Source organism: Mytilus californianus, unplaced genomic scaffold (assembly GCF_021869535.1).
Source record: "Mytilus californianus isolate M0D057914Y unplaced genomic scaffold, xbMytCali1.0.p SCAF_10, whole genome shotgun sequence".
In the NCBI taxonomy this organism is placed as follows: domain Eukaryota; kingdom Metazoa; phylum Mollusca; class Bivalvia; order Mytilida; family Mytilidae; genus Mytilus; species Mytilus californianus.
The window spans coordinates 75,846,151-75,865,591 of record NW_026262582.1 but is presented as its reverse complement, the minus strand read 5'-3'; the positions used below and the strand labels follow the sequence as shown (position 1 = coordinate 75,865,591).

The 19,441-nt window shown below is 33.3% G+C and overlaps 1 protein-coding gene across 1 annotated transcript; it reads left to right on the top strand.

Annotated features, from left to right (window-relative positions):
• The first annotated feature begins 456 nt into the window (after positions 1-456).
• Positions 457-15,890, top strand: LOC127719178 (ankyrin repeat domain-containing protein 50-like). Its single transcript, XM_052225202.1, has 5 exons — positions 457-583; positions 1,574-3,288; positions 13,344-13,479; positions 14,360-14,637; positions 15,669-15,890. Exons 1-5 carry the CDS (start codon positions 457-459, stop codon positions 15,861-15,863), a joined length of 2,451 nt encoding a protein of 816 aa, XP_052081162.1. The 3' UTR covers positions 15,864-15,890.
• Positions 15,891-19,441: the final 3,551 nt, after the last annotated feature.

The following is a 19,441-nucleotide window of genomic DNA, read 5'->3' as shown; positions in this document are numbered from 1 at the left end:
TATTTTGTTATCAAAGAACATTGTATCGATCAGGTCATACAATATTAAGTTATTTTTACCCATGCACTGATCTTGACCATGAAGTTTTTTAGTTTTAATCAGTTAAGAGAGCGATGCATTTGAGATTGAATAATTTTTTTCTTCAGTTCATGGTCAAATTAAATTGAAAAGTCAGACATCAGCTTTTATTATTTTTTTTTCTTTGCAGCTCACTATGGACAAGAAATAAGAGAATGGGAGCAAGACAAAACTACCTTTTTGGAAACCAGAGCAACACGTCACATACTGGAATCTCTACCCTTGCATAACTGTATTATTGTGACAGGAAGCTCAGGTTGTGGTAAATCTTCAAACATACACCATGCTGCCTTACACTTACGTGACAGTTTGGAATATGAGATAATACCTGTGTTGACAGGACCAACAGACATTATGAATTATTATAATGAAAACAAAATGCAAGTGTTTGTTGTTGATGACATCTGTGGAAAGGAAACAATCAACATGCAGACATTACAAACGTGGAGAGATTATTCAGAACAAATGGAGAAAATATTTAAAGTTGCAGAAAAAGATATTGCAAGTAAAAATGATAAAACGGTTTCAAAGGTATCAAGTCCAAAATTACTGCTGGCTTGTAGACTGCATATATATAAAGAAGCACAGTTTCAACGTATTACATTGTTCACAAAAAAAGAATGCAATTTATTATCACCCGAGTTGTGTTTGCTGGAAGCTGAAAGAATGCATATGCTGCACAAGTACCTTCCGGATGACCTAATTGACAATATAAAACAAGTCACAGAGAATGTTGATTACTTTCCCTTGCTTTGTAAATTGTCAAAAGGCAAAACATCTGTGGAAGTCCTGAAACTGTTCACAGCTCCTTTAATTAGTATTAAAACGAACATAAACAACATTATTAATGAAAACAAAGATCAATTCTGTGCTCTTACTTTGTGTATCTTATTTAAAGGTCGATTCATTACAGATTGGCTGAAATTAGGATCAGTTTCAGAAAGGAAGAAGGACAAACTTGTGGACATTGTTAAAGAATTTGACATAGATTTAAGCAAAGAGAGGCATAGAAATTCTTTAAAATCTGGTTTTTCGACATTAAATGGCACCTATCTAAAATTGAGAGACACAGAGTATAGATTGATTCATGACAAAATCTATAAAATGGCAGCTGTAATCTGTGGACAACACCTTACTGAAAGTTTTATAAAATATGCTCCCCCTGAATTTATTCAGGATAATTTCATCTTCGAATCTCTAACGAAAGACCATGAAAGTGTTGATTCAATTATATTATTGAAAGACCAAGAAGAAGATTACTTTGAACGACTGTTACGTGACATAAAAGAGCATGTCATTACAAGCACATTCTTTAACTACCAGTTAATTTATCAGACATTTAGAGATAAGTTAATAAAGTTTTTAAAAAGGAGTGATGATGCAAAAACAATATTAAAGAACCTTGATACACAAGGTTGCATTATAGACAATGATAATGAACAAACATTATGGCCTATCCTGATCAAGAAACACTTTCATACAACACCTTTAATAGAAACAGCTATTAGGGGTTATTTTGATATTGTTCACTTTCTGATTGTTAATGTTAAATGTAATGTGAATAACACAGACGAAAAAGGCAGTTCCCCTTTATATAAGGCATCTGAAAAAGGACAGTCAGATGTAGCTAAACTGTTATTAGAGAACAATGCTGATGTATCTCAATATAACAATTATGAAATGTCACCATTGTATGTGGCCTGTAGAAGAGGACATAAAGATACAGTAGAACTGTTACTGAAGAACAATGCTGATGTCTCTCAGTGTAATGCGATTGGAGTGTCTCCATTGTATGTGGCCTGTTTTGGAGGACATAAAGATATAGTAGAACTGTTACTGCAGAATAATGCTGATGTCAATCAGTGTGGTGAGAATAGACTATTTCCATTACATGTAGCCTGTAAAGGAGGACATAAATATACAGTAGAACTGTTACTTCATAACAATGCTGATGTCAATCAGTGTGATAATAATTGTTACTCTCCATTGTATTTGGCTAGTGAAAGCGGACATAAAGATACAGTAGAACTGTTACTGCAGACCAATGCTGATGTCTCTCAGTGTGATGTGGATGGTAAGTCTCCATTGTATGTGGCCTGTGAAGGAGGACATACAGATACAGTAGAAATATTACTTCAGAACAATGCTGATGTCTCTCAGTGTAACCAATTTGACAAGTCTCCATTGTATGTGGCCTGCGCAGAAGGACATAAAGATACAGTAAAACTGTTACTGCAGAACAATGCTGATGTCTCTCAGTGTGATATGGATGGTAAGTCTCCGTTGTATGTGGCCTGTGAAGGAGGACATAAAGATACAGTAGAACTGTTACTGCAGAACAATGCTGATGTCTCTCAGTGTGATGTGGATAGTAAGTCTCAGTTGTATGTGGCCTGTGAAGGAGGACATAAAGAAACAGTAGAACTGCTACTGCAGAACAAGGCAGATGTTAATCAGTGTGATGTGAATGGAAGGTCTCCATTGTTTGTGGCCTGTGCAGACGGACACGAAGATACAGTAAAACTATTACTACAGAATAATACTGATGTCTCTCTGTGTGATCTATATGGATGTTCCCCATTGTATGTGGCCTGTGAAGGAGGACACAAAGATACGGTAGAACTGTTACTTCAGAACAATGCTGATGTCTCTAAGTGTAACAGAAGAGCAGAGTATCCATTGTTTGTGACCTGTGCAAACGGACACGAAGATACAGTAGAACTGTTACTACAGAACAATGCTGATGTCTCGCAGTGTGCCATTAATGGTGAGTCACCATTGTATGTGGCCAGTAAAGGAGGTCATACAGATACAGTAGAACTTTTACTTCAGAACAATGCTGATGTCTCTCTGTGTGATCTCTATGGATGTTCCCCATTGTTTGTGGCCTGTGCAAACGGACACGAAGATACAGTAGAACTGTTACTGCAGTACAACGCTGATGTTTCGAAGTGTGATGCTGATGGACAGTCTCCTTTGTATGCGGCCTGCAAAGGAGGACATAAAGATACAGTAGACATGTTATTACAGAATAATGCTGATGTCTCTCAGTGTCACGGAGATGGAAAGTCTCCATTGTATGTGGCCTGTGCAGGAGGACATAAAGATACGGTAGAACTTTTACTTCAGAACAATGCTGATGTCCATCAGTGTGATAATGATGGACTGTCTCCATTGTGGATAACCTGTAAAGGAGGACATAAATATACAGTAAAACTGTTACTGCAGGTCAAAGCTGATGTCTCTCAGTGTAATAATTTGAAACTTCTCCATTGCATGTAGTCTGTGCTGGAGGACATACAGCTACAGTGTAACTGTTTCTTCAGAACAAGGCTGATGTCCCTCTGTCTAATGGAGATTGAAAGTCTCCATTGTGTTTGGCCTGTGAAGGAGGACATAATAATACAGTAGAACTGTTACTTCAGAACAATGCTGATGTCGCTCAATGTGAACAACAAGATGGAAAGTCACTTTTAAATGTTGCTTGTGATCTTGATTCATTTAACATGTGAAAATCAATACCTTTAACATCTGATGCATATAGATTCGAAGAGAGATATACATGTTACTTAGAAACTGCAAAACTATTACTTGCATGGAATGCAGATGTTAAATTGTGTGATAAAAAAAAGCCAGACACCACTTGATATTGCCCGTAAATCATTGTCCGCGAAAATTGTAAATCTTTTTGATGAACATCTCCAATTAAAAGCATCACAAATAAATTTACCAATTTATTAACGTTTGATTTTACAAATAGGGAATATTAATCAGAATGGAAGAATTGTATCAGATATAAAAGGACCTGTGTAGATAATATTATTAATTTTATGGATATGATTTCAACGTGTGCACAATCTTAGTGTTCCTTTAATGCAATACTATTCTTAATTTAAGAACCAGTATTAGAATGTATGAGAGCGCTCACGTTGTCACTGGGAAAACAAAGGCCCTACAGATTCAATAACTCATAACTCCTAAACAAATCAACTGATACAAGGTAGTTTGTGAATATGAACATCTGAACACTTTGTCCAAATTATCTACAAAGTTGCATGAAATTCTGATGCGAGGTTTCAGAGCAGTTGCGATGACAACTGTTGATATAGAATATTTAGATATATATAAGTTTTAAGGGGCAAAACTCCATTTTGTTTACGTAATGCTCCGGACTGGTACATTACAGTTAGTCAGTATTTTATGGATTGTATATAATTGATTTATATGTGTATGGAGTATATGTTATTGTGATAATTTTTTGTGTGAAGTGTTCGTAGTTGGTCAGTATATTTTTAAAGTGTATGCAATTGTTTAGCATGTTTCGAGTGCATTATTGAATAGTATGCATGTTTTTTGTCGAAAGTAAATAAGTAAATAATAGGTCAATATTAAAATGGAGGGTATAATACATATAGAGAGTATATAATTAGTCGTTATCTTATTGACTTGTACATGATGTTATTGGTCAATGTATGCATGAAGTGTATTTTACTGGTCAGTACATGCATGTAGTGCTTTTATTTAATGAATATGTGTATGTATTGTTTGAAATTGTTCAGCGAATGTCCAGATAATATACCATTGGTCAAATAATGAAGTTTATATAATTGGTCAGTGTTTGTATGGAGTGTATGTTATTGGTCAGTGTTTGTATGGAGTGTATGTTATTGATCAGTACTTGTATAGAGTATGTGTTAATGGTCAGTGTATGTATGTAGTGTATGTTATTGGTCAGTGTTTGTATGGAGTGTATGTTAGTGGTCAGCATATGATATGGTCAGTATATCCAAGGAAGACATTACTTGGTCAGTATATTTTAATGACGTGTATGTCATTGGTCAGTTTATCAAGTTTATATACTAGTATTGCGTGTATCAGTCTATGGAAGAAGCAAATCGATAAAAACGTTTCTGATATGAAAAAGCGGTATCGTCTAATATGAAATTGAAAATATGCAGACATTCCATGCGAAAAGGTTGTTTTCGGCAATGAAAAATTCAGAAAATACCAACTTTAAAACATATAAAACAGATACAAACAACAATTAAGTCTAACTATATATTCAATTGTTAGTTAAAAGCAAAAGTTTATGTCCCTGTAAAATTTGAAGTGTTGTGTTTTTCTTATGTACATAAATAAACAAATGCTATAAATTCTATTATGAATGCAATACTTTTAAAATATGATAGCAGGTTATCTTAATGTCACTTTAGTAACATTGTATGCCAATAAGTAGTTTTAATGTCACTGATAAACGTCAAAATGTTTTGGTAGCAATTTCCCAACTTTCTTATTGGTTTTTGAAGCAAAATCAATTAAAAAAGATTTTATAAACATCATCATAATTAAATAGCCAGGTATCAAAATTATTGTTCACATATATATGTTAAATCTTTTAAATTTATTTATGAACTCATCGAAACAATACATATCTCATATACTCCCTACTCGCATGGAAGACTTTCTTTATTGGGAAAATTGAAATTAAATTAAGCCAAAAAAGTATCATACTGTCCTCGATCAATTTGATTCGACCTGTATTTTTCAATCTCTTTTTTTTTATAAAGGTTAGACCGTTGGTTTTCCTGTTTGAATGGTTTTACACTAGTACTGTTTTGCACTATATAGCTTGAATTGCTGTTCGATGTTCGCTGTTAGTCAAGGCTCTGTGTTAAATATAAAAAAGAAGATGTGGTATGATTGCCAATGAGACAACTCTCCACAAGAGACCAAATGACACAGAACTTAACAACTATAGTTCACCGTACGGCCTTCAACAAAGTCTAACATTGACCTATTATGGTTTACTTTTAACAAATTGTTACTTCGATGGACAGTTTCATTGACACTCATACCACATCATCTTATATCTATGAATCTTAAAAATTTTCCCTTAAATAATTGCTTTCCAGTCCTTCAAAACCGTCTGACTATTTCATTGTTTCGCATTGCACATGCATTTTTAGTAGTGAACCAGGTGACAACAACAAGCAATAATTGATACAATATGTTGGTAAAAGGAAGAAGTTTATTGGCAAAATAATTGTTTTTCACGTAAATAAATGCTTTTCAGTCCTCCAAACCGTCTAACTACTTCATTGTATCGCGTTGCACATGTATTTTCAGTAGTGAACCAGGTGACAACATCATAAATAACTGGTACGATATGTCGTTAAAAGGGAGAAGTTTATTGGCAAGAAATCTGAAAAGTAGCGTCCACGCGGCGAGCTGGTTATGTTCATAGAGATATCGATTACCAAATGGAAAAGTCTTTGATATCCAACAAGAACTTTTGTTCCATGTCAACAAGTGTTTCGATGTTAGAGCTATTGTCCTAATGCATGTAGTTTAAAGGATTGGTTGGCTTGCCTTCTTTTTTTGTATAAATGTTTGCTCAAGCATCCAATAATATTATACAAGCTGAAGCCCCGCCTATCTATTGATTGCAGTTGTCTATCAAATTACAGTGATTGAGCAAACATTAAAACTAACAAAGCAAGCAAGTCAACCAAATCTTTAAACTACATGCATGCGATAAAAAGCTCTAATAATAAATACATCTTCTGTTTGACAACATTTTTCATTCGTGGTATCTGAATTTGTTTTATTTATAGTCTGAGGCTACTGCATTTGATTTACATTACTCTTTTATTTTTTAGTACTAATGGTATATTCAAAGTTCGGGACAACATTAATTGTACATTTTTCTATTAAAGGAATAATTATTTTACCATTTGAATATTCATTGCCAGGTGTAAATAGGAACCATATTGGATTGAATTGATCGTAGGAATGCTTTTTTCTTTTTTAAAGAATGTTATTACTTTGTCTTTGTGGATATTTACAGCATGATATTGGATAGAATCAAAACGGTCGGTAGAATATTCACATTAACCACATTTGAATTCCGCCATTGCATCATCACTGAACATAGAATTAATCGGCATAACCATCTAATCGTAAATAATGGACTTAGCAGGTTGTTAACACTGTGAACTATCGATTGGTTCAAACAACATTTTTCGACATTACATGTAAGCGTTAATTTTGTTACAGATACGAAATTTTAGTGATATTTGGCAGACAACAGTAAACCTGTCATGAAATGTGAATGTGAATTATGTTTCCAGTTTTCTTGACATACATTATGCCTTGTAATCGTATTCATTTTATTCATTTTGTATAACAAAAACTATTGCATTTATAAAATAAAAATATTGCATTCATATTTTTTTCATATAAAAAACGGTATTAAATATAAGAAAAATATCGCATCCATATTAGAAAATATAGCAGTATCATAGAATTATAAGCGATTTTGATTTAGGAAACAATTGAATTCATCGACATTGCATTCCACTAATTTTGCTACATGATATTAATTGAATGCGTACATCTACAAATGATAAATCGTGCATTTATGTTTCTTTTAATCAACATATCGTTTTTCTCGTATTTATACATCTTGCTTGTTATTATATTACACAGTTCATGCAGGCAAATGTTTGTCGTGTTAAATGTTATCCTGTTTTAAGAAAAATAGTCATTACTTATACCGAGAAATCTTCCTTTCTTCATACAAATGTAAATATTAGTCTGAAATTTCCCACAATGCAACTAGTTCATATTAAACAATATCGCTATTTCAAATAAGAAAGATTTTTATCGATTCGCTTCTTCCATCGATTGTGTATGTAATTTGTCAGTATGTACACTTATATGTTTTTTGTGATACATGTTACAATATACACGTTTGTCTCTATTTTCATAGACTCTCATAGTGTTAATTTGGCGTAAACTGGTATTTTGTTTGTTGTGCGTTTCAATATACGTTCACTTTTTTGTAAGTTCAAATTAAATCTTTTACTGTTAGTTATGACATAAACTTATTATCTATTTAGGCTTGGTTTTTAACTTTTAGGCCAATATAATCTTTTTTATCAAAAAAGATAAATCACAAAAATACTAAACTCCGAGGAATATTCAAAACGGAAAGTCCCAAATCAAATGGTAAAATCAAAAGCTCAAAACACATCATACGAATGGCTAACAACTGTCATATTCCTGACTTGGTACAGGCATTTTCTCATGTAGAAAATGGTGGATTGATCCTGGTTTTATAGCTAGTTAAACCTCTCACTTGTATTACAGTCGCATCAAATTCCATTATATTGACAACGATGCGTGGACAAAACAAACAGACATAATAGGTAAAAATGTCAATAATACAGCAGTCAAAATTGTGCTGTAATCCTAATCACTAAAAAACTTACAAACACGTAACAAACAAGCACAAAATGGCATACAGACCAAGCATATTAATAAAAACTAAAGACAAGAATACACAAATTTACCATAGTACAATAACACAATGACGGGATGTATAAGTACAGAGCCACGTCATGTATGTAACGAAGAAACATAAAAAGGCTTATAGACAAAGCGCATAGGAAAATTGAAAGACGAGCAACAAACAAGTTTTCAAAGTAACACCAAAAGGCATATAGACAAAGCACATTAGCAAAATGAAAGACAAGAATACGAGAATACCATAAACAATAATGACAGAATGTACAAGTACCACAAGTATCTTAATACCAATAAAAACAAAACAAATATTTAACAAAGATGCACAAAAAGGCATATATCAAATGTAACAACCTCATTCATTGCTTTCTTATTTTTGAATTTTATTTATGTATGTTAAATCCACCCATAAACGATGGAGAGGTTTTAAGCACGTTGACCGAATGGCCAGATTAACATGGCTCTAACGTTGAATCGCGCGTATGACGTCAGAATGTAAACGTCACACAGGTAGAATTATAAAATAATGTAGTTCAAAGTATGAAAATAATATAGTCTATAGTTCTTTAGGCATATCCTCTGCAGTATGTAAATTAGAAGTTTAAATTTCCTTCTTGCCGCTTGTCTATAGGTTAATTGTGTATTTCTTCATAAAAAGAGCCACGTCATTATGTATAAAAGAAACACAAAAGGGCATATAGGCAAAGCAATAGCAAATATGAAAGACCAGGGGTCTGTTGTTCAACTTGTCGTTAAATTAAACGAGTCGTTAAATTTTACTAATCACTGCGTTAAATTTAATCAGTCCATTATCATGTTGTTCAAATTGTCGTTAAATTTAACGAGTCGTTTAAAATTGTCAAAGTGTCGTTATATTTAATCGACCTCGATCATTGAGGTTGATTAAATTTTAATCAGTTGATTAAACTCAATCTAAGATGGCTGTCAATGTATTGTTTCAACTACCTGTGGTAAGAAGAGAGCGACATTTTCGCGGTTCTGAACCTCTTGAAAGGGAATTTTCTGATGAGGAGCTAAGGCAGAGATATAGATTTGGCAGAGAGACCATTGAGTACTTGTCGGATTTAATCACTACAAACCAGTAAAAGTCTGAAATGGCCTATATTTGTACTCGACTGAACTGATTTTTACTCGACCAGTCTGAATTGGTCTGAAATTTACTTGATATTACTCGACTGTAGTCTGAACCATACTAAACAGTCTGAACTTGTACTCGACCTTTACTCGACCAGTACTTAACCATTTTATACGAGTCTGAACCATACTCGACATAGTCTTAACCATTCTCGACCAAGTCTGAACTATGCTCGACCTAGTCTGAACCATACTCGACCTAGTCTGAACCATACTCGACCAAGTCTTAACCAACCTAGACCTATTTTTTGTATCTATCTATATTATTTTTTCATTAATTTAGGAACTGTTATTCATATATATATATATATAAAATGTATATCACATTTAAAATTAAAATAAAACAAGGTGATCAAATTTCTGGTTGGATTAAAAAAATATCATGTAATAAATTAAGTTCGTTAAATGAATTTTCATATACATGATATCATGTTCACATTGATTTATGCATCAAAAATACTATAACTTTCAACCATTATTCAAATATCTTAAATGTTATTCAATTTTTTTTTTATCAAAATATATATAAAATAGTATATAAAGCAACTTAATAAATGTTAGAATTGACACCTTTGTTTTGTAAAATCAAAAATTTAATATAATAATAATAATAAAACTTTCATCTTTTTATCCTTGATAACCTTTTAAAAAAGGAAATGTATTCCAAAGTAGCAGTAGAAATTTATTTTAATTAAATTTAAATACGTTTTGTCAAAATTAAAGACATGGCATACAAGAAGCAGTTTAATAAGGTTTAATGGTTTAATTACCTCAGTACAGGTGTTTTACAGGTAAAAAGAAAACCATATTTTTCTTAAACTCGTGTATTACTTATCTAGTGAATTCAAAGGCCTTGTTATTTAAGTTTTACAGGATGTTGTAATTTTCAATGGATGATATTTAAAATTTATTACTCTCTGACCAGGTGTGATCTTTTTAATCAGTGTGCGTCAAGCAGGATGTATTACTTTATAGTTTACCCCTAATCAGAAGAAAATTTTTATTCATTTCTTGAATTTTTTATCCCTTTTAAAATATATATATATATATCCCAAATTATGAATAGGAATAGATATATTTCTGATATAAGGTTAAACAATGTCAGTGATTTTGTTGGCTGTTGTTACCTCATTAAAAAGATAGTTATATAACTATTGTATATAACCATGAAACCTAAGTACAGAAAGTCACAGGACAGAAAGTCACAAATTTGATAGGACAAAAAGTCACAAATAATTTGTATACAATTGATTGAATATTTATGAGAAAGATCTTGAAATGTTTACTTTTTATGACACATATTCATTTTACAGTTTAGGAAATTGTTCATAAGACTTAATTTGATAAATAAAGATTTATAAAATTTTAATCATGCAAAGGATATATTTCTTGGCACCATGAAGCCATTTAAGTACCAAGACATTGTAACATTTTGTTTTCTTAACAATTATTTGATCATTATTGATATTGTTTCAAGAAAAATACAAAAATGTTTTTTTAAAAATAAGTGTTCTATTGTTCAAAGAAAAATAACCTCAAAACTGAATTGTGACTTTTTGTCCTGTGACTTTCTGTCCTACATTCGTTTTTATTTAGGAATTTAGGAAAATCAAGTTTTGTTTAAAAAAAAAAACACATGCCAAACAAAAAACACCTTATTTTTAATAAGGTTTTATTACCCTCAGTATAGGTGTGGTTTTCAGGTAAAACAAGTCTTTTATTTAACAAGACTCAGACTTTAAAATTAGATAATTTAACTATCTCGATTTGCCAAATCTAAGAGAATCATGTATTATTAAAGAATGTAAAAAATGTTTTTATATATATCTTTTTTTAATTGTGGCTGTTGTCATGTAAGTTAAAGAGAAAGTTATTTAAACAATCAAAATTATAAAGCAGAGGTAATTTGGTAAAGTATGGTTCAGACTGGTCGAGTATTGTTCAGACCTTTGGTCGAGTATGGTTCAGACTGAAAAAATAGGTCGAGAGCTGGTCGAGTACTGGTCCAGACTGGGTTAAGACTGTTTCAGACTGGTCGAGTAATAGTTTAGACTATTTTCAATAGCAAAGATAAGGGTCAAGTACAAATCAGTACAGTCGAGTATGGTTAAGACTGGGTCGAGTAATATTAAGTAAAATTCAGACCAATTCAGACTGGTCGAGTAAAAATCAGTACAGTCGAGTACAGATATAGGCCATTTCAGACTTTTACTGGTTTGTAGTGAATGAGAGGGGATCTGGAGCGTGGGACAAACAAGGAGACAGCCCTTTCAGTGGAGCAACAGGTCATGATTGCCTTGAGGTTTTATGGTAGTGGATCACACTTGCAAGTTGTTAGGGACACAATAGGATTTGACAAATCAACTGTGTCTCGGGTGATTGACCGTGTGACGGAATCATTAGTTGCCAGGAAGGATGAATTCATATCGTGGCCAGATAACCAGAGGAAGAACGTAATAAGGGGACGACCATTTGATATTCTGGGGGGGGGGGGGGGGGGGGGGGGGGCAGGAGGATTTGTTTTGGATTGGTTATTTATTTTGGTAAACTAAGAGGACAGATTATCTATTTTCTGCACTATTGAAGCAAGATTTTTCATTTTCATTAAAGCAAGGGACTGATTATTTATTTTCACAACTATATTTATAATATTCGAAAACATACAATTTTTAAATTATTTGTTTATTATAAATAATTCATGTATAGTCAAGTCATTATGTACCATTTAATCAGAATTAATTATTATCCTCTGCAGAAATGAATCTTCTATATCCCCCAATGCATATACATGTATTGCATACATACACAGTATTAAAGTTTGGTTGTAACTAAGGCTCTTTTAAAAGTATTGGCAAACATGTTTCGCCGAGTGGAGCGAGGCAAAAATTTTTTTGAAGGGTTTTTGAACCGCTGAAGGCCCAAGAAGCTATAGAACAAATGATGCAAAATCATGCCTTTTGTGTGTTCCCCAGACCCTTTCTTAAACTGAAAATGCAAGTTCTGTTTTAATAATTTTATGACAATATTTTGGTCTCAAAGCAAAATCACGTTATAGATTCAGTGGAAGACTTAAGTTTCTTGGAACAACATCAAAAGACAAATATGCATGATATTTAAAGCAAAAATGTAATTCACATAATTAAGTCTGTGGCTGCTGTGTTTTTTTAAACTCACGATCAAGTTAATAATAAAATTACTAAATTACAAAATGAATGCGACACTAACAGAATACAGAAGGGCAATCAATGAACAAAAGACAAATAAATAAGAAACATTTATCCCGAAAAATCAGGGGCTACGTCTGAGGGAGAACAGAACTTGCTTCTTGCAAGGCACTCACGGTGAACACAATTTGATATGGACACAAGCGTTTGGTTTTGAAATTTCCTACATGAGGCATTTGTCTCAATGTAGTTACGGCCCTGATTTAATAAAAGTGAGGTAAGTGTTCCTGAGACAATTAACCTCAAGTTAAATGAAACCAATTTTCTGACATTTCAAGTATATTTAAATAATATTTATACTTTTATTATTAAAAGATATGGGAAGTGTTTCCCGATTTTTTTTTTGGAAAAAAATGAATTTATGAAGAATCTGGTGCCATCTCATACTTTCGATTAGACCTGCTGAGTTATTTATTTTCAATACATTGCAAGTCAGGTAATTTATTTTCAAACTACCACAGAACAAACCATTTATTTTTGTGATTATCAAGGCTGAGTTATTTATTTTCAAAATCCTCCTGGCCCCCCCCCCCCATAATATCAAATGGTCGTCCCCTAAGGGCTGGGTTTTATGAAAAGGCTGGTTTTCCAAACGTCGTTGGATGCATTGATGGGACCCACATACGGATTACTGGGCCTAGCATTGATGAACCAGTATTTGTGAACAGAAAGGGGTTCCACAGCATCAACGTACAAGCCATTTGTGACCATGAAGGTAATTTAAAATACTATATTCTACCTTTTTTATGTTTACAACATGCATTGTGTGCGTCCTTTTTCTTGACATCTTCAATCGTCCTTGACCATATACATGGCTGGTTTTATGTTGAACTGGTTTTCAGCTAATTTGAAAATCGATGGAAAAAGAAAGACAACTCAATCTTGTCATATACTTTTTAATGGATTTGTAGAATCAATGCTTTTTACCGTTTCACTTTTAAATATGATGGATCGAGTGAACTGCTAAGAGTTTATGCTTAAAACATAAATTTATTGATCAAAATAGTTTTAAAGATTTGCCCATCCACCCCTTATCTGTTTTAGGTAGAATTTGGTCAGGCTTATAAACTTTGAAACGTCAACAAATAGTGTGCCTCACGTAGTTTGCAGAAATTCTGGATCTACCTCTAAATGTTTCTGTGAGGAGACAGACCCCCCCCCCCCCCCCCAAAAAAAAAATAAGTGTCCAATCATCCAAATTTTTCGCCTCCCCATTCTTTCCGGTTGGGAAATAGTGACCAATCCTTAAGCCAGTCATTGTTCAATACATTAAAAAAAATGTTAAGGGAGCATATATAACTTCGATACCCGATGTATTGTTTATCTGAATTGTTACTATACATTCTTTTCATCACATTGCAAATTCGGCCAATATTTTAATGACTTGAACTATAATGGACAAACTATGCATGCACATAAAAGAAGATGCGTAAATGATTGCTAATGAGACAACTCTCCACAATAAATTAAATGACACAGAAATAAACAGCTATGGGTCACCATACTTATTCACAATCACTGACTTGCTTTGCATTGACAAATGAATTATGGAACTACTTTTCCCCCTTTTTTAATTATCATATTTTTGTTTAAAGGTAGATTCACCAACATCAGTGCTAGGTGGCCAGGATCAGCACATGATTCTCATGTTTTCAGAACCTCAGCCATAGGACAACATCTTGAGAATGGATATCAAGGAGTTGGACAAGATGTATTGTTAGGAGACAGTGGCTATCCCTGCAGACAGTTTTTGCTGACACCATACAGACAACCAGCTGCTGGTAGAGGTCAAGCAAGACATTGCTCAACAAGGTCAACAATAGAAAGGACATTTGGAATATGGAAGAAGCGTTTTCACATTCTAGGATCAGAGGTAAAATTAATTCTTTACAAATAATCATAGTAGTAAAATGAATATATGACATAGTGTATGCCCTTATATTTTAAAAGTTATGTTGTTTTTTTCTTGTGAGAGCTGTCTACTAAATCTTTCATTAGTACATTTTTTCTATTTCTCTAAATTTTGGTTTAGGTATTCATTATTGTCCCCTTCTCTGTCTGGGCCTTTTATAGCCTACTATACGTTTTTTTTTATATTGCTGACGGCCGTACGGTTGCCTATAATTGCTTACGTTTACTTCATTTTAACTTTGCAGGATATATACATTTTAGTTATAAAATTGACAATCATACCAAATCTCCTCATTTTTATTATGTAAAAAAAAAGAGAAAACTGAAAAATCAGTTGTATAGTAAGTAAAGTAATTAAATTTTTATTATAGTGACATGTGTAATAACAGTTTAACAAAATACAAATATATTATATAAACAATAAAATACACCCGACCCATTGGGTCTATAAGTCACTTTCAAAATCATAAAACGTATTTCTTTGATCACAGATAATAAAGGGCTGATAAAGCTGACCTCAGAAACACGTACAATATCAAGCCGGGACAAAAACACAATGATTAACAATTCATCACACAGATCAAAACCCTAAAATTATATGTAGAATCATACAGATCAAAACCCTAAAATTATACGGAGAACAGGGATCCAGTTGGAAAATTGGTAATGTTGGTTCATTAATTCAGGTAGTCCTGTTGGGGTAGATGCTTCAAGTTAGTCATTACTGTAACTATAATAAATCATGAATGAAACAGTACATCATCAGTTGGACTTTTTGCTCAGCTTCATACCTGATTTTGTCCTTTTTTCATTAATAGTGTTTTCAAATATGCACATGTCACATTGTGTTTCTGTTACTGAAAGTAATTTTTTTCGTAATAGATTTATTTAATCTCAGCCTTATTCATGAACAACGTTGCATCATGCTACTTACAAATAGTATTTCTGTCACACTTTAAAATTAGAAATAAATGTTTTTAAATTGTATTCCAGATCCGAATGAAACCAGATAAAGCTTGCCGTATCATCATTGCTTGTGGTGTTCTGCACAATATTGCCATCATGAGGAATGAACCTGACGTTGCAGAAGAACAATTAATTGACAATCAACCTCAGATGCCACCCTATAATGGTCCACAGGACGGAAAAGGCATACGGGACCATTTTGCTACCACTTTTTTTGCCTAATAAATTGCATGTTTTTATTTTTTCATATTTTCATACATTGTCATTCATTAAAAAAATGAGGAAATTTGAAAATAGCAACAAATCTTTATATGATCACTTTGACAATCTGTCGACAGAGGAAGTGTGCATTTTCGGCTTAAAAATTGGTTTTGTAAATGTTGAGCAGTTAGTCGCCTATGAAATCAAAAACCCAGTAGTCATGCAACTGTACTTCAGTATAAAAATAAGAATATGTGGTATGATTGCCAATTGATTATATCAATTACCATATGGTAAAAATTAAATTATTTAAATGCCCAAAAAGGCGCAATCCAGGTCCGACAGTACAAGGGCTGTATATAGCCAGTCAAGTTCATTTAAAACTTCCATCATCCTGATTGCTAATGAGACGATGGGGTATCCCGAAACAACAATTTACCCAAGACCAAATGTCCTCAATATCAGCAATTATAGGTTCCAGTGCAACAATTGTAAATCAATTCAGATAAGTTAAACCAATCGCCAGAATTATATAATAAATAAACCCAAAAACAATGAAATACATTAACAACAGACAACAATTAAAATTACAGGCTCCTGAATTTGGGAAGGTACTTGTAGAAGGATGAAAAATTTTGTCCTGCATTTTTTTTTGTGTAATCTCTGTATTGCATTTTTCTTATTAGATTATTCTGACTTTTTTTACATAAACTGTCATCCTGCCTTTTTTTTTGCCAAGTTGCTCATCCTGTTTTTTTTTTACTCAAAACTCCTGTCCTGCCTTTTTTTCAAATTTCATCCTAGCCCCCCCCCCCCCCCCCCCCACCCCCCATAAAAATCAAATGGTAGCTCCCTTATGATTATTTGAATGATGGAGGTGCATTGGGTGTTGCTAAATTGTAATTACTATTTTCTTTTACATAGGAGTGTGTACACAAAATGAATTTGGTGGCCTCATAATAATTTCTAAAATAAAAATCAACAATATAACAATGAATTTAATACGTTTAAAACATAGAGGCAAGTGCCTGGGAGAGTGTGACCGGTTCTGAATTGAAACCCACTAACTTCTGTAAAAGCTCAATTTGGAGTTCCAGTTTTTTCTTTTCTAGGTCCATTTGAATGTTCTTCTTCTCTTGTATCACTAATTTACACTGCAGTGCACGATACTGTATGTAATGTATGTCCTGCACTGTTACCTTTTTTGAGGGTGTTCTCACTATCCTACAAATAAAAAAAACATAATGATTTTTTTAAAAGATTGAATAATTTTACAACTCTTTTTATTGATCGATACCCAGGCATAATTCCACCAAATAGCTACTTACAACTCGGGGGCCACTTTCTATATACAAAGTGATTGAACGACGTGCCGTTGGAATATGTCATGTTTTCCGGCTTGAAATATGTAAATAGGTGGGGAAAACTATCAGAAATATATGAAAAGGTAAAAAAAGTTCCAATTACTTGTATACTAAAAAGCTCTGTCTGAGACTGCCATTTTCCACATCCTAAAAAGTCTCGCCGTAAGTTGAATTAACATTACATACAGAATCTTAGCCCTTATTTCATTGGCGGATCCAGAAATTTTCACAAGAGGAGGCCCACTCCAGTCATGCTTCAGTGATTCTCTATATAATCAACCAAATTTTTCCCACAAAAGGGGGAAGGGGTGGGGGCACAAGCCCCCTGGGCCCACCCACTAAATCTGCCTCTGAAATGACCACACGAAACCCACAAATATGAGAAAAGGTTACATTATTAACGACGCAATATAGGAAAAGGACTATACATTTTTAATATCTTAATTATATTAATAGGGTGAGGTCACACTAGAACCCCAGCGGCAACCCTATCAATCAAGTATTAACCCCCCCACCACCACCACCACCACCATCCCCGATGCTTACTTAGGTGCTGACATGACAAAAACTTGAATACATTTAAAGTTATTATAAGGAAATATATCACTATAAATCACTATACCATATAGTTCTATCCTTAGCAGAATTTGTCAATAATTTTTAGGTTTAGGTTTGAAAGATTGTCACGTTTAGTGATATTAATGACTGCATTGTCATGAATAACCGATAGCAAAATCTCACTTTGAGGTTCATTGTTGGAAATATAAACATGCATTGACAAATTTAATTTTATACATTGTATCAAGAAAAAAGTGTTGACCAAATAAACTAGCGGAACCTGTTTACACAACACATGTTTAAAGAGTTCTTGTTGCATCCTTGGTCTCTTGTGGAGAGTTGTCTCATTGGCAATCATAACATATCTTCTTTTTTATATTCATTTTAAACTCACTTCCGCTTTTTTGTAATACTTGTTTGTACTGGAACAACTGTTTGTGTTAGGATAGGGTCATATCCAGTCAGCAGAGATGGACTCTGTGGACTGAAATGGGGTGGACTGTCACTGATAAGTGATGCTGCCGACTCATAGAGATCCTGGCTGGCATTTTCTTCTGGTAATGTGGCAGTGATAGTTGGTGGATCTGTAATAAATGAGAGAAAATTGACTTGTTGATACTGTGTTTGGGTATTTTATCTATCTGTTTATAGGGGGTCGGGGCAATGGAAACATATCATCATACATTAAATTCAGATACAATGTACTTTAAATTGCAAGTAAAAAAGAAAATTGCACAAGACTAAATAAGACCCTATTTCAACCCTTTAAATATTATTATGGGTCTCAGCTATAAACTATGTGTTCCTGTCTAGGTTCAGACTGCAACAACAAATAGATAAACTTTATTCCGGATTTATAATAACCAGTCCGTATGTGTTTTAGTATTATAAATCATGACTGGTTTTCGCTCCAAATTATCTATTGTGGTTCCTTTTAATCTAACAACAGATACCAGTTTGAAGACGGTTTGGCGGGCACCTGCCACTTGTGAACAAATGTTGAAAATAACACTTTAAAACCTTTATCAGTTTAGACAAATGCAATCTTGCAATAGTCAAACAAAAGCAGAACCTTCAAACCAACAAGTAACACGTTGGCAATCATTTAAGTAATAGAAAATTGGTCAAAATAAATTGTTTTCAGTCACGTGATATCAGTTGGGAATTCCCCTACTTGTTGTGACGGAAGAGCAGACGAAACTTTTACTAAAATTGAATAAGGGAAACTATGTATCCCGGGATTAAAAAGGCTACGAATATGTGTGTTATTTTCATCGAATTTCATTAAAAATTAACAATAACAATAAAAAACACCTTCAAAACAAAATTTTGACAAAAATTGTTTGTTTATGAAAATTAAAAACATTTAGTTGATTGAAACTGTTAAAGTTCACTTTTTACAAGGTGCAATAAAAAGGGTAGAGCCTTGAGAAGTTCTAATTAAGGAAAAAAACATTTGGGGATATATTCTTATGTGCTAAATATTATTTACATACTTGTTTGGAATTACTCTGTTTCAAGTCCACCCTGAATCCCTCTGAAGCTGGTGGTGTCCTTCATCAGGTGGATAACCCTCTCCACTGCTGTGCTGGGTTGCTTTGGAGCTGGTCCTCTCCCAGTTTTGAATATTTCATTCCTGTGTTTTGAATAAACGGCCTTGGCCACTCTTGTGGTGTT

What these genes read in the sequence shown, in the direction of transcription:
- LOC127719178 (XM_052225202.1), top strand. Translation starts at nt 457, where the DNA reads ATGCAAGTGTTTGTTGTTGATGACATCTGTGGAAAGGAAACAATCAAC. An exon ending in TGCAGAAAAAGATATTGCAA is followed by an intron (nt 584 to 1,573) that starts GTAAAAATGATA and finishes CACCTTTAATAG; the next exon opens with AAACAGCTATTAGGGGTTAT. An exon ending in TTCACATTCTAGGATCAGAG is followed by an intron (nt 14,638 to 15,668) that starts GTAAAATTAATT and finishes ATTGTATTCCAG; the next exon opens with ATCCGAATGAAACCAGATAA.